Consider the following 14,058-nt stretch of genomic DNA (forward strand, 5'->3'; position numbering starts at 1 on the left):
AGGTAGTAACAGCTCAGGTGACAGTGACAGTGTAGCAATGAAAGGGAAGCATACAGCATTTTTATTCCAGGCTGCAGCAGTTATCATAGATGGTCGGAGATGAAGGACAGAAAATGAGTCAGGAAAAAGTTAACTTAAGCAGAGAGGAGATCACTGGCTAGGAAGAAAAAAAAGCAATAAATTACGGCTAGATAAGAAAGTGTAATTTACAACTGCTGGGGTCAGACAGTGTCACAGCTCTAAAAGAGAAGGCAAAGAAACTAGCAGAAATGTTTGTGAATGCCTGCATTAGAACTCAGCGGAACTTAGTTTTATCTTCTTTGTAATGTAAATCCCTGGTATTTCTCACATCCACTTGTACTGTATGTCGATCCATATAAATAATTGGATCATCAGGTGACAGTTATGATTGATCCTGATTGTTATAACACATCAGGAAGTGAGAGGTGCAGGGATTGGGGAACTCTGGAATTCCTCTATTAGTGCAGAGCAGGGCGCTGGCTGGCTGCGCTGCGGGAACAGAGGAGATGATTTACTTTGACATATGACTTCTTCTCTCTCCAAGTCATGCCGCCCTTCTGATCTTATCTGATTTTATCGCCCTAGGCCGTGGCCTCTGTGGCCTTTGCAGAAATCCGGGCCTGATTAAGCAGTATGTGAATTGTGATACTAAAAACACAATCTATGTCATTTCTTGCATGTCATGCCGTGTACAATATGTGGGGTGTACCACCCGTCATCTTAGAGCCCGCATAGCGGAACATTATTGTGGTACAAATTGGAACACATTCCGCAAATCGGCGGTTTCTAAACATTTTGAGACGGTACATGAGAAGGATCTATCCTCCTTTGTCTTTCAGGGGGTGGAGCGGGTGGTGTATCCAGTTAGGGGGTGTGATATGCAAAGGTTGCTGTTGAAACGAGAAGCTTTCTGGATTCATAGACTGGGCACTCGTGTACCACATGGTTTAAATAAAAAGTGGGACTTGAGTCTAGTCTATACATATTGAAGCTTTATTTTTACTATTGGATTATATATACACTGTATGTATCTAATCACTTGTATGTATTACCATTGCTGCCTCTGTTTTCTTAGTTCGCACTATTTTCTTTGCATATACTCATTGGCATGTTTATACTTATCCCAGCAGTTTTCAGTGACAACATTTTTACATCTTTTATATATGATATTTCCAATGCTATTATTGTAATTTTCTTATTGCATTTCTTATGGATGTATGTTCCTTTAAGAGGTGGCTTGTGTGTTTCCGGGGGTGGGGTTTTCCCTCCCCGGTCTCATATAAATTTCCTCCTGTGCAGGTTCACTTTTAACTATGACTAAGGGCAGATGGTAGGCCCGATACGCGTCAGTTGATCCTGTTTTTATTGCATATCTTGTGGATTTTTTCTAATAAATTTTTCAAGCCTTTTTCACTTCAACCTGTCTTGGTTTGCGGATCCTTTCTTCTACATTTACTTTTGATATAGGTTGTGTTTATGCGGTTGCCTCTGTGGTTCTGTTTTTCCCCTTTTTCAGCGGCTTTATGTAGCGGTTTTCATGTTGTCCCAGTTTTCCATTGCTCTGTGTGGCGTTTATGATTGGACATTATTATGTTATCTGGTGTTTGTATTTTTGTGTATTGCTGTCATTTACCAATCCGGTGGACACCTAATCACCTCCCTCCTGCAGTGTTTTATTGTATGCTAGCATTTACAGCAATTTATTTTGTTTTGTGTGCCGTGGGCAAATACATTTGCACTACAGTGATGTGACCAATGAGGGGAAAGGTGGGTGGTTCTTTGGCCATTTTCACAGTGCCCCATCAGGTCTGGTCATTTGTATACTGTTTTTCTATTGGTTCATGCTGCCTGTTCTTGTGCTACATAAATGAATGTGTGTCAGTGTACTAAGCTGTGTGGCATGAGCAAGAGCTGTATATGCTCAAAACAGTGGGCTGTAGCCACTTGAACAGTATTTTTCAATGTTGACTTCTATGCTTTTAAATGTTTGGCATTGAAGTGAATTTTGAAGAGCAATGCCGGATTATGTTTGGAGTTTGTTTAATCCTAAAGTGATCACATATTTGTACAGTAACCACCATCTCAATTTAATGTATGTCTGCCATCTGGATGTTCTTTAAAGGGAACCATAACCGAATAAAACAAAAAAAGTTTCACTTACCTGGAGCTTCCACCAGCCCCCTGGTCACTGACCGTGCCATCACTCGACTGATCATCCAGTCCCCCATCGTGGCTCAGTTTCGTTCACGATGACTGGCCAGCCACTGGGCCAGTACACCTGCTTGGCCCTGCCTGTGCACGTCCACGATCGTGCTCCCGTCCCTGTGGCCATTTCTGTGTCCCTGTTGCCGTCCTGCACATGCGCAATATGCGTACTACGTGTACATATATATATATAGTATGTGTACTGTACATGCACAGGACAGCAACAGGAATGGGAGCCTAATCGAGGACATGCGTAGCCAGGGCTGTGCAGACGCACTAGTTCGGCGACTGGCTGTTCGCCGAAAATGAAACTGGGCCACGGCGGGAGACCAAATGATCGGTGAGTAATGGTGAAGGCACAGGATGTCTGCAGGGGGCTGGTGGAAGCTCCAGGTAAGTGATTTTTTTGTTTTTTACATTCGGTTAAGGTTCCCTTTAACACCTTGGCTTCTGTTCTGGCATTACGTATATTTCCAACTGCCAAAATAGTCTGCAAAGGAGAAGCTGGACCATCCAACATCTTTCTGTAGATCTTTTCCACTAAGTACTTTTGTTAAAATCAAGGAAATGCTTAGAATCCCCATGAGGAGGTGGAGTCTTACAAAACCAGTCAGACAAATGCTCTTTGCAGTTAGGAGAAGGTGGTTTGAGTTACATGGCTAAGGTGGGAACCAAAAGGCAGGAGGGTGGGCTGAACAGTGCCAAACACTGCAGGTGAAGGCTTTGTGTAAGAAAAGAAGGGGAAAAGAAACCAGAGGAACTACATCTATGTAACATATCCTTCCATAAGCTCACAGTGGGAAACACTGCAACCTCCAGCTGTCATTAGATAAGGGGGATGTCATATGGACAGATGCCCTGGGTCTGCAGAAACTGCTCTTTTTTGTGGAATCTGTGGGAGAATATGCTTGAAAGTTCACCATTTGCAGTGTTTTTAAATAAAGTGTACATGATCTAAAACGGCAACAAGAAATCACATTATGGGCCCGATGCCCAAAGCCCAATGCCATTATGGGCCCGATGCCATGAGCAGGCAGTGCAGCACAATTTTTATGGTCCTAATGTAACATAGTGATTTTTAGGCACATGAAGTTTCACCAAATATCCAGTCTGCAGGTCTGCAGGAGAGACATACCAACATACAGGAGCTGCAGAAATGTACACTTGTTAAATATAGTTCAATATGTTCAAAAGCTGTTAACAGAGTGTCAGGACAGGCAAAATAAACCTCTTTAAATGTGTCATTAACTAAAACAGAGGGAAGTTTTAGCAGGCTGAATCTTAGCAATGGACTCTTCCAGAAAGCCCCCTGTGTATTCCACCTGTTGGTTTGGTCTCCTTGGTTCAAAGATGGACTGTCTATGTTCTCTAAAGCTAAAGTTAATCTATCTGTTATGATCTATATCCATAATAGTTCTGTAGAGTGTAAACAGTTATATGTGTGCTTTTTAGCAGCCTGTATGCCCTGCAGTACATGCTAGGCTGAGTAGATGATGCAAGTTAAGAGAGTCATGTGCTCTCCCTGAAATGGCTGCTGTATATAAGACATGCAGTGTTTCACATCACCCTGCTGCAGAATCTCTGTAAAATGTTTTCTCTTGTTCATTTTCATGTATGTTTTGTTATATATATATATATATATATATATATATATATATATATATATATATATATATGTCCTGTAACATGTATGTGGGAATGTAATATAATGACTGCCTGTTATGATATAGGTGGGCTGGTGGCCTGACAGTATCCCAGATAGTGGCAGTGTTTCCCTGTTGTCTTATAGGTATGTTGCTGTAATGTTCATATTATTGTTCTATGTAAAATCCACTATACGATCACTGTTTTATAATGTTCTTGTGAGTGCAAAGATTGACTGTGGAAGAGGTGGGCTGGTGGCCTGGCAATATTCCAGATAGTGGCGGTGTTTCCCTGTTGTCTTACAGGCTCCAGCCAAGTGCACTCCACCTCAATAAAGCTTTAAAACACAGAAGGCCTGAGAGTCATCCCTTACAGTCCACTTAGAGTTTATGCTGGAGGAGCTGGTGGCCGAGTGAGTGTGAAAGCTGGAAGTGTCGCAGATGGTGTAAGAAAGAGAGGGTTACACTGTTTCTCCATCAGCGCAGTGTTCCGTTCCTCCATCAGCGCATAAGGCAGAACCAAAGTCTATCATACAGTAAATAAATTCATCAGGGAATCAACAAAGAAGAGGACTTAACATTGACGATGATGATGAAATAGCACTACACTTTTGAAAGGGTGTGCTAATTTAACCTGCTCACTCCTAAAAATGTTAAGATATAAATACTTTCTGTAATCATAGTTTCAAATCTTGGATTTGGACAGTTATTTTTTCCTAGAAAAAAACATGCAAGGGGGGGGGGGGGTTCACTTTAAACACGAGTTAACTCCTCTGCACTTAACTGACACTGACACTTTTTGGCAGATCCACTCCCTTACCCTGTAAATACAGTCATTTGGTTGTACAGTACATTCTACTAATTAAGCTATGTTATGTATTTATTTCTACCATGACTATCAATTGGTAAAGCTGCTAAACTGAAAAGTAAATACATGCCACATAGTATTGGTATTTTATTAAGTCTTGTTTATTCTTATCTTTCTGTAACTTGCACACATCAAGGCTTTAAACCAATATAATTGAGCAGCAGCTTTCTGTAAAGACGTTAACTCTTAAAGTAAATGCATGTGTCTAAGAGTATCTTCCTTTGATGAAGCAGCAAGCATAAAGGGTTGTGGAGTTTTCTCTGAGGCTTTTTTTTGAATGACATTGAGTGTGGATTGCTTCCTATCTCAAGGAACAACACCACTGTTGCCTCATCTCAAAGGATTCATGCTTCATCTAACAGGAGACATCTTGAACTGTAGCTAGACATGACCAGAGGTAGAGAATGTAGGTTGTGTTCCAAACATCTTGTTTGTTTTCTGTCAAGTCCCATGTTGTGCTCTCTGAACTCTCTGCAAGTCTGTGATAACAAATGCAGATTAAGTAGTTGTCATAGAGTGGAGATTCTGAATATCATCTTTTTGTGTGTGTGTATTTAGTATATTTTCCTTTGAAGATGTGTGTTCTGTAGATGACCAGCTTTCCCTTTTTTATTATTTATCCATAAATGTTTTTTTGCTCTAGACATAAAAATAGGAATATATTATATAGTAGAAAGAATATACTCATGCTGTGCAAAGACCCAGATAACATTTACTATAAATGTTGGAAATAACATTCTATTGTTTTTGATGGGGTCAGTAGGTTACAGTGGCATAAATATGCGTTTCAGGCTTGGCACAGTATGTTTGTGAATTGTAAAGGCTGCCCTAGTTTAATGCACTGTCCGTTGGGTAAGAAGACCAAATCATGTGTAAACACCGTGGGGGTTAGGAGGCATTGCTGAAACCAAGAAGCCAGATCTTGTTTGTTAATGCTGCATGGAAAAGGACAGCTGTGGCTTGAGTTTTGATTGTAGGTCTTAAAGTGTTTAAAATACATTTTCAATTCATATAGCAATATAAATCTAGTAGACTTTTATGAAATAGAATAACAGGGGCAAGGTGGATCACAGATGTCACAAATGTATCTTGCCAGTGTACCTGAGGCTCAGACAGCCTGCTCCCCTACTGCCTGGTGCGGCATCCCTAGAGACGGTCAACACTAGCCACCAGAGGAAAGTCTTTAAAGGGACTCTGAGGAGTAACAGAAAAACAAAATCAGAACTTACCTGGGGCTTTCTCCAGCCCACCGTAGGTCAGGAGGTCCCCCTGCATCCTCCTGGCTCCTCTCTAGGTCCCTCCACAGAAATCATGACCAGCGACACCGGGGCCAAGTGTCGGGCTGACACTTCTGGAACGGCCATGCACGTCGTCATCACACCGGCCGGCGTGACAGTACTGCGCATTGCATGTGCGGTTTAACAGGAAGTGTCAGCCTGACTCGGCCTCGGTGTCGCCGGTCGTGCTTTCTTCAGAGGGACCCAGAGAGGAGCCAGGAGGACGCCGGGGGACCTCCCGACCTACGGTGGGCTGGTGAAAGCCCCAGGTAAGTTCAGATTTTGTTTTTTGTTACTCCTCGGAGTTCCTTTAAGGTGATTTGAGTGGTAAATCGGTTACTTTGTTGTGTCGAGCAGCCAATGGCTGATGAGACTAGTAGCTCAAATTGATTGGTCCCTTTCCTAATAGAAGTCTGCCCCATTCGGTGTCTTATTGACAATGATGGCAGATAGTTTACTAGTGGTATATTGCTGGGTGTGCTTCAGACTGCTTCTTTGTTATGACCTTTTGCTTGACCTTTGAACTAAGTTTTGGATTGATACCTGTCTTGATCTTTCAACGCAATTGACACTGACAGTGCCAATCACAAATGATCATAGAAAACTCAAGATGCCCACTTTATAGTCTATTTTAGTTTGTTTTGTTTTAGTCCATTCCTTAGAGAGGACCCGACCCGAAACTACATTATGACCTTGCCATCTGATGTCCTCAGTAGAAAAGTATATTCCAGTTATGGCAGATTTCTGTTCTTGACTGGAATTAGTGAATCCTAGTATTGTTTGTGTTTGACTTGTGCATTTTGAGAAGCCACTCAATACAGGTGTAAAGATTGGTTATTTAAAGGATCACAATCACAAACAAAAAATGCATGTGTAAAAATGTTCATTTGTTCCAAAGTAAAATATTATAAATCACCTTTTCCCATCTCACTGTCACTTACAGTAGGCAATAAAAATCTGAGAGATCTGTCAGGTTTTGGAATAGTCCATCCCCTCATGGGGGGTTCTCTTGGTTTTCTGTATTTTTTTTAAAAGCACTTATACTGAATGGCATTTGTTCAGTCCAACTGCCAAAATAGTGTGCAATCAATTAGGGAGGCTAGCTAGCACCCTTACATACAGTAGTTACAGTAGATGCTTTACATAGAGTGCTTATGTAAGACATTAACCAAATTCTGAAAATCTCCTGAGAGGAAATGGACTAGCCCACAATCTGTCAGATGTTTATTGCCTACAGTATGTGACAGCAACATAGGAGAAAAGTCATTTAGGGTACATTTTACTCAAGGAGAAATGTTCTTCTTATAAATATATGTTTTAAAACAAACATGAAGCATAAATAAATGTAAGATATATGTGTAGTACAGCTAAGAAATATAAATAAATACTAAACATTAGTAGCAAAGAAAAGAGTCTCATATTGTTTTCCAGTAGAGGAAGAGTTAAGAAACTTAAGTTTTTATCTATGCAAAAGACCTTCTTCTAGTTATTCAATACAACTTAAATCGAATACAATCCTGTTTTCCAAAGCACTGAGAGACAGCTTGAGATAAGTTTTTACTGCAGGAAAGTTCAAAGGTTCATTAGCTATGCTCTGTTTATAACCTAAAATACAGAGTGTGTTTTGTAAACTGCAAATATGACAGAATGATGCAATGTTATAAAAATAAATATTAACCTCTTTTCTTTAAGAACAAAGTTAAATTGAGCGCCAGACAGTAACTGCAGTAGCTGCCAAAAGGTTTCCAATCCACAATGGAACAGATAGATATGTATTTGTAATCCTCAGCACTGCTTCCCATAACCCCAATCCTGTTGCTGCCTGCAGACACCCAGTGCTCAATAGACAATATGTGTCCACCACCCAGGGTAAAAACCACAACACAGGCTAAGTTCCAAATGCAAAAGGGGTTGTCAATTTATTTGTAAAATCACATATCAGTTAAAAGATAACAACTTACATTGAGGGTCCATGCACACTGGACCCTTACTGCATCAAATCACTTATAAGTACAGTATATGCACTGACAACAGTCATGTGCACCTTACATCAGAGAAACCTTTTCTAGTAATACTGGAAGTAGCCCATCTCACCCAGGGATGAGCAGAAACTACGCCAGTGCGAATTTACGCATCATAGTTCACGTCTACGCATCGTAGTTCGTCGGTGAAGTTTCAAAACTATGCTTACAAATTTACGCGTAGGGAAGTACCGCTACGCGTAGCTTACGCCCACTAAGCGCAGTTAACATGTGTATTGCGTAGTGAACTACGAATGCGTTACCTGCGTCTAATTTTCTGCGTGCGATTGTATGCTTACAAATTTACACATTGGAAAGGGGAATGTACACATAGAAGAGTTCCCGGTATAAGCAGTTAAAGAGGAATTAATGTGTAAAATTTTCTGCATACGGGTTTAAGCATCCGCATATACTACGCTTCGCACTACGCGTAATTGTGTATTTTAACACGTACTCTACGACATGCATATGTAGCGAATATTTGATTTCGAAGGCGTAGATTGGCGAAGCGTAATTGTGTAAAACAACCCGTAGTTCCAGCGTAGCAAAGTTGGCTGACTACGACCATCCCTGATCTCACCTCCCCTGAGGAGACCTTTTGTGTGCCTGCCACGGATAACAGCATTGCCATCTGCAACCTCTGCCAAAGGAGTCTGAGTTGTGGGAAGTACAATACCCACCTAGGTACAACTGCGTTGCGAAGGCACATGATGTAACATGAACACATCAAGAAAAGCAGCACACAAACTAAAAGCCACCCACTTCCACCTGGTCCAGCATCTTCAGCCACGTCAACCTCTGCTGTCCTTGCCCCCTCTCCACTCCGCCGCCTCTCACCTCTCACCTTGAGCAATTCCTGCTCATCTGCCCACAGTCAGTTCACTGGGCGAACCGTTTGGGCAATCTCTAGTTTACACTTGAATTTACACATATTTTCTCTTTTTTAAAGATCAACTTTATAAGACTTTATAGTTATTGTGTAACACAATGAAATTACTTAAAACTTAAAATGATTACAAGTAATTTTGTTGTGATATATCTATCTCAATTCTGAACTGAAAATTTAAAGTCAAAATAAACATGCACAAATCATACTTACTTCCCATGTAGTTTACTCCTTAATCTTTCTCCTCTCCCACATCCTGCTTGTCTATTATAATTGATGGAATTCTCTGTCCTCCATTTTAAAAATGTCAATGACCCTGTAACAGCTGTATGAGTCAGCAGTGCACTGTTAAACTGTAATATCGCCCTCAAGAGCCATAGAGAAACATGGATATTACCTTGCATATCAGATGTCCTTTCAGTTATAACTGACAGCAACTGATATATTTCACTTCTGACAAAGTCTTGTCAGAAGTGGACGGGATCGTTGTTAGAAGAAAATGGTGAGCTTCTGAGAGGAAATGATGGTGAGGTAAGTATGTAATATTCATTTACAGGTGCAAAATGTGTTTTAAATAATTTTACTTGGTTCAGGTTCCCACTAAACTCATGTAAACTGTCAGTGTGTACATGTTATTGTTCATATAATGATGACAATGTTGATGTTATGAGTACAGTTCCTTAGATCACTACTAAAATACGCTCACAACTTTGTATATATTGTTGCATGTATTTAATTACAGTACTCAGGGTTTTGTTTTCCTGCAAAAACCAAACAGTGTTATTCGTTTTTTAACAGACAATTTTGTCACCACAGCTCTTCCATTGTCTTCTATGCTAATTTGTTAAAATAATCTGTGCTCACAGGTCATTCTCAAGGCAATTTCTTGATAATTATTATAAAAGATAATGGCTGCCAGGAAAAAAATGTAATTGCTGCGTTAACCTAAGGCTGGTATGCCAGAACTCTCATGATCTGTAAATTTGCCGGCTTTTAACTTTTTATTGATTAATGCTAAAAGCTAAACAAAAGGTTTGTATGCTTGTCCCATATTCCTACACCCTGCTGTTGATTTATTATTTTTAAAATAATTCAGCACTATTGAGAAAAGTATTTATTATTCAAAGGGCAGGGCCAGTTTTACTCACAGTATCTCTTGATGACCTAGGGCAATATGTTTTACATTTTAGATATAATATCAGTAGCTGAATTTCAAACCGAAAAAAAGAAAAACTTTTTTTTTCCTCTATGAATCTTTAAGTTTCTCTGATGATTTAATAAAATGTTTAAATCATTCACTAGAGCTCAATAATGTCAAATATATTTGAGTCATTCATTCTGGCTCATAGACATTACATACATTCCATTTAAAAGCTTCCTTAGTCCTCCAAAATGCACCACTTCTAATGGACTATGTCAAGATTGTCCAAGTAGATAAATCATTTAACTTCAATTAAGCTTCTAGCACTGAAATTAATTTTCTAGTGTGAATTATAAAACTGAACTTTATACCTAATCGCAAACAGTTTCAATATCAGTAGCAAATGGCGTGTTGTGGCTACATTTTCCCCACATCTCTTCACCACAAGACAGCTGACATAAACCATTGCTTCTTCTTGAAGCATCACATTGCAAATGTTTACACAAAAACAAATGATTTAACCAGTTCACCCCCAAGGGTTTTTACCCTAACGGACCAGAGCAATTTTCACCTGTCAGTGCTCCTCCTTTTTATTCCCTAATAACTTTATTACTACTTATCACAAGAAAATGATCTATACCTCATTTTTTTTCGCCAGCAATTAGCCTTTCTGTGCGTAGTACATTTTGCTAAGAATTGTTTTATTCTAAATGCATTTTATGTGAAAAATACAGAAATAATGGAAACAAAAATCATTATTTCTCAGTTTTTAGCCATTATAGTTTTAAAATTAAACATTCTCCTGTGGGTAAAACCAACACTTTTTATTTGCCCAGTTGTCCCGATTATTAAACCATTTAAATTATGTCCCTATCACAATATATGGCGACAATATATTATTTTAAAATATAGGTGTTATTTTTCTGTTTTGTTTTTTTTTGTTTTAGCCATAATTAAACTCCTATGTAATAAAATTAATTTTCCCCCAGTCAACTATTTATTTATTGATTTTAAGCAGATTTTTTTTACAAGTGTTTTTTTTTTTTTTAAGGGGGGGGGGGGTGGAAGTGTAATTTATTTATTTTATTAATATTGTATATTTTACATAGTATGTTTGTGCTTTTGTGTAATATACTTTTTGGCCACACGATGGCACTAGTGAACACTTTCCCGTTAAGGAAGTGATCACTTTTTTTTGTACACTTTATTAAACTTAAACAGTTACCTATTTTATGAATGGAGGGGGCCGCTGTTCGCGGTCACGTCCGTTCACTTCAGGCATTGCGATTGGGTAGAGGACCTCTTGGTCCTCTTCCCCAATCACTTAACAAGGGATCCCAACGGAAATGGCGGCGGTAGCGGCGCGGACACGTGTGGAGCGGCGGCGGGAATGCGCAACGTCATGTTGCCGTTAATAGGCTAAAGCATGACGTTTTAATACGTTACATTGTCAGTAAATGGTTAAACAATGTTTCTTATTACTCAAGCATAAAACATATTTGTTTTAAAAGAAGAGAAATTGGCAAGTTAAAAACCTCTATTGTATTCTAGAATAGCACTGCTTTCCTGTTCAACAGAGGCATGCTTCTGAATAGCAATAGTTTGTGTGAATTGTAGTAGTCCCAAATAAAATGAAACAAACCCAAATAACTATGTAACTATGTAAAGTAATGAGGACAAAATGTGTTTGTAAAAATATAGCTGTTATTATATTGCAGACATCCAGGTGGAGATGGCTGATAGGCAGGAGGATACCTTGTCCATGGTAGTAGTGCATAGGTCAGGGGTGTGGAGGTAGATCTGGGTGTCATCTGCATACAGATGATAATTAAAACCCATGGAGGAGATAACCTTGCCAATGGAGGATATGTATCTGGAGAACATTAGGGGGCCAAGGACCAAGCCTTGGTGGACTCCCACTGAGAGGTGGTGGTGGGGGGGGGGGCGTGCATGAAGACTCATTGAAGGAGATCTTGAAGTAGTGGTTGGAGTGATAGGATGAGAACCAGGCCAGGGAAAGATCGTGAATACCCATGGACTGGAGGGACTGGAGGAGTAGAGGATTGTCCACTGTGTCAAATGAACACATTAATCAGATTAACAATTTGTTTCCATTTTAGGCTAGGCAGCAATACCACTTAAAGCAGCCCTAAACCAAAACTAAGCATTTAATGCAGTGGTAATAGAATAACATATATCATCAGTACAACATCAACATTTTTTGCAGAAGTGCAATGCAGTTACCTGCATTTTGAAGAGTTTTCCATAAGCTGTGCCCTTTGAGTGACATTCTGCCTCTGCCCCCTCCTGCACACAACATTGGTGGGTATGTTCAAATCTTTTACAGGCTTTTTCAGAAACATGCCTGTAGGGGGCAATCTGTATCATCCTCAATTGGCTACATTCAAGTCCAAATTTGTAGGGTAAAGAGGGTAACCCCAAAACCACTTCCGTGCCATATTGTAGACCCCAAGCCCTGCTGGTTCCTGAGATAAGTTTGAGCATCTAATCTCAAGTTATTATTTATAAGTTTGTTGTCACTGTTAATGATTAGTAGATTTAATTAATGTATGCATTATAATATTACTAGAATGAGCAGCATGATGTCATGTAAAAAAAAAGAGGAGGGAAAGCTGTCAACAGATGGAATAATAGGTAGAATTTGTTTTATTTTATTCATTATCAAAGGTCTTGCATTAAAATGGTCTGACCTAAATTTTCAATTAGATTGCAGATGCAACATAACATACAGTTTTTTTGCCTTTCAGATATTTCACAGAGAACTCTGTAAATACAACAGACGCAGATCCAGCGAAAAAAATTGCACTTTTGTGGACTTCAATCGGCTTAAAAGAAGTTCAGTTAGTAAATTATTCAGTCATACTTGACCTACCAGGCTCCTCTCCAAATACAATCACTCTGCCGAATGGCCAGTGCTATTATCCAAGTGGACAGCATTGTGATGAAGAGACCAAAAGTCAGGAGTTTCTGTACACATACGCTGCCTACTCTGCCAGTGGAACTCTTGAGGTAATGTGGCAATTTATCACTGTCACTTTAATAAAATAAAGCCATAACTTGGTGCATCCCATCATTCTGACACTGTATCTAGGTTAATGCAGTGAGTGTCAATGTTATGCTGAATTTAATATAGCATTGAAGTTTATAAATTAAAATGGTATATAGTAAAGTAGATATCTTCAAAATAATGATTATGATAGTAAGGCTGTTTTGAAAAAAAAATGTAGTGATTAGGCTCTGTTTTGCTTCAATTAATTTTGAAGCCGAAGTGGATTGAAAACAAAATCCAAACATATTTGACAACTGGTATTCAGGGTTTTGGTTAGAAAATGCTGCTGAAGGTATCTAACATGAAATTCCATTTTTATTGGGAGGGGGAAAAAACATTTATTTTGAGCTTTGTACATTCAAAGGAGTATTTTTGTGCATACCAATTCATTCTATGTGTATATCAAAACCATTCTTTAAAGGATTTGAAAATTAGTGACAAAATCTTCTGCTCTCCCTATCTAATTACCTATGCATTAAACTGGATTTAATGCATGTTTCATACCTTTATTTATGCATGTGAAAATGGGCCTGATGCAATTGTCAGACTCGCCAGTGTTAAACGCTGGTGAGTCCGATAATCAGGCGACTATAAAGTCACCTGATCCAATTGCATTTAGCCCTAGGCAGGGTGCTAAAAGAACTTGCTTGGGCGATATTATCGCCCAGCAAGTTCCTACACCCTATCCTATTACACTTTGCATGCCTCCGGGAAGCGATGCTTCCCAGCAGACATGAGCGTTAGCTTAGACCTGCAAAAAGCAGGTCTAAACATGCTAACGCATGACATCGCCGCTGCATCTGGGGGTCTCCTTTAATAAGGAGACCCCCAGAGCTCCCCGCCGGCCGCCGCTCATCTCCGCAACCCCCCACAAAGCTACAAAGTTAATTGCTTAACCACTTGAGGACCTAGGGCTTTCTACCCCT

The 14,058-nt window shown here is 39.6% G+C and overlaps 1 protein-coding gene across 1 annotated transcript in view; it reads left to right on the forward strand.

Moving 5' to 3' along the window:
- NAALADL2 (N-acetylated alpha-linked acidic dipeptidase like 2) overlaps positions 1 to 14,058 on the forward strand; it is an 808,485-nt gene that overhangs the window by 404,327 nt on the left and 390,100 nt on the right. Inside the window, exon 3 of the mRNA XM_068281050.1 lies at positions 12,831 to 13,092. Coding sequence (XP_068137151.1) covers positions 12,831 to 13,092 — 262 coding nt within the window. The remainder of the gene's footprint in view (positions 1 to 12,830; positions 13,093 to 14,058) is intronic.

The sequence above is a fragment of the Hyperolius riggenbachi genome, chromosome 4, assembly GCF_040937935.1.
Source record: "Hyperolius riggenbachi isolate aHypRig1 chromosome 4, aHypRig1.pri, whole genome shotgun sequence".
In the NCBI taxonomy this organism is placed as follows: domain Eukaryota; kingdom Metazoa; phylum Chordata; class Amphibia; order Anura; family Hyperoliidae; genus Hyperolius; species Hyperolius riggenbachi.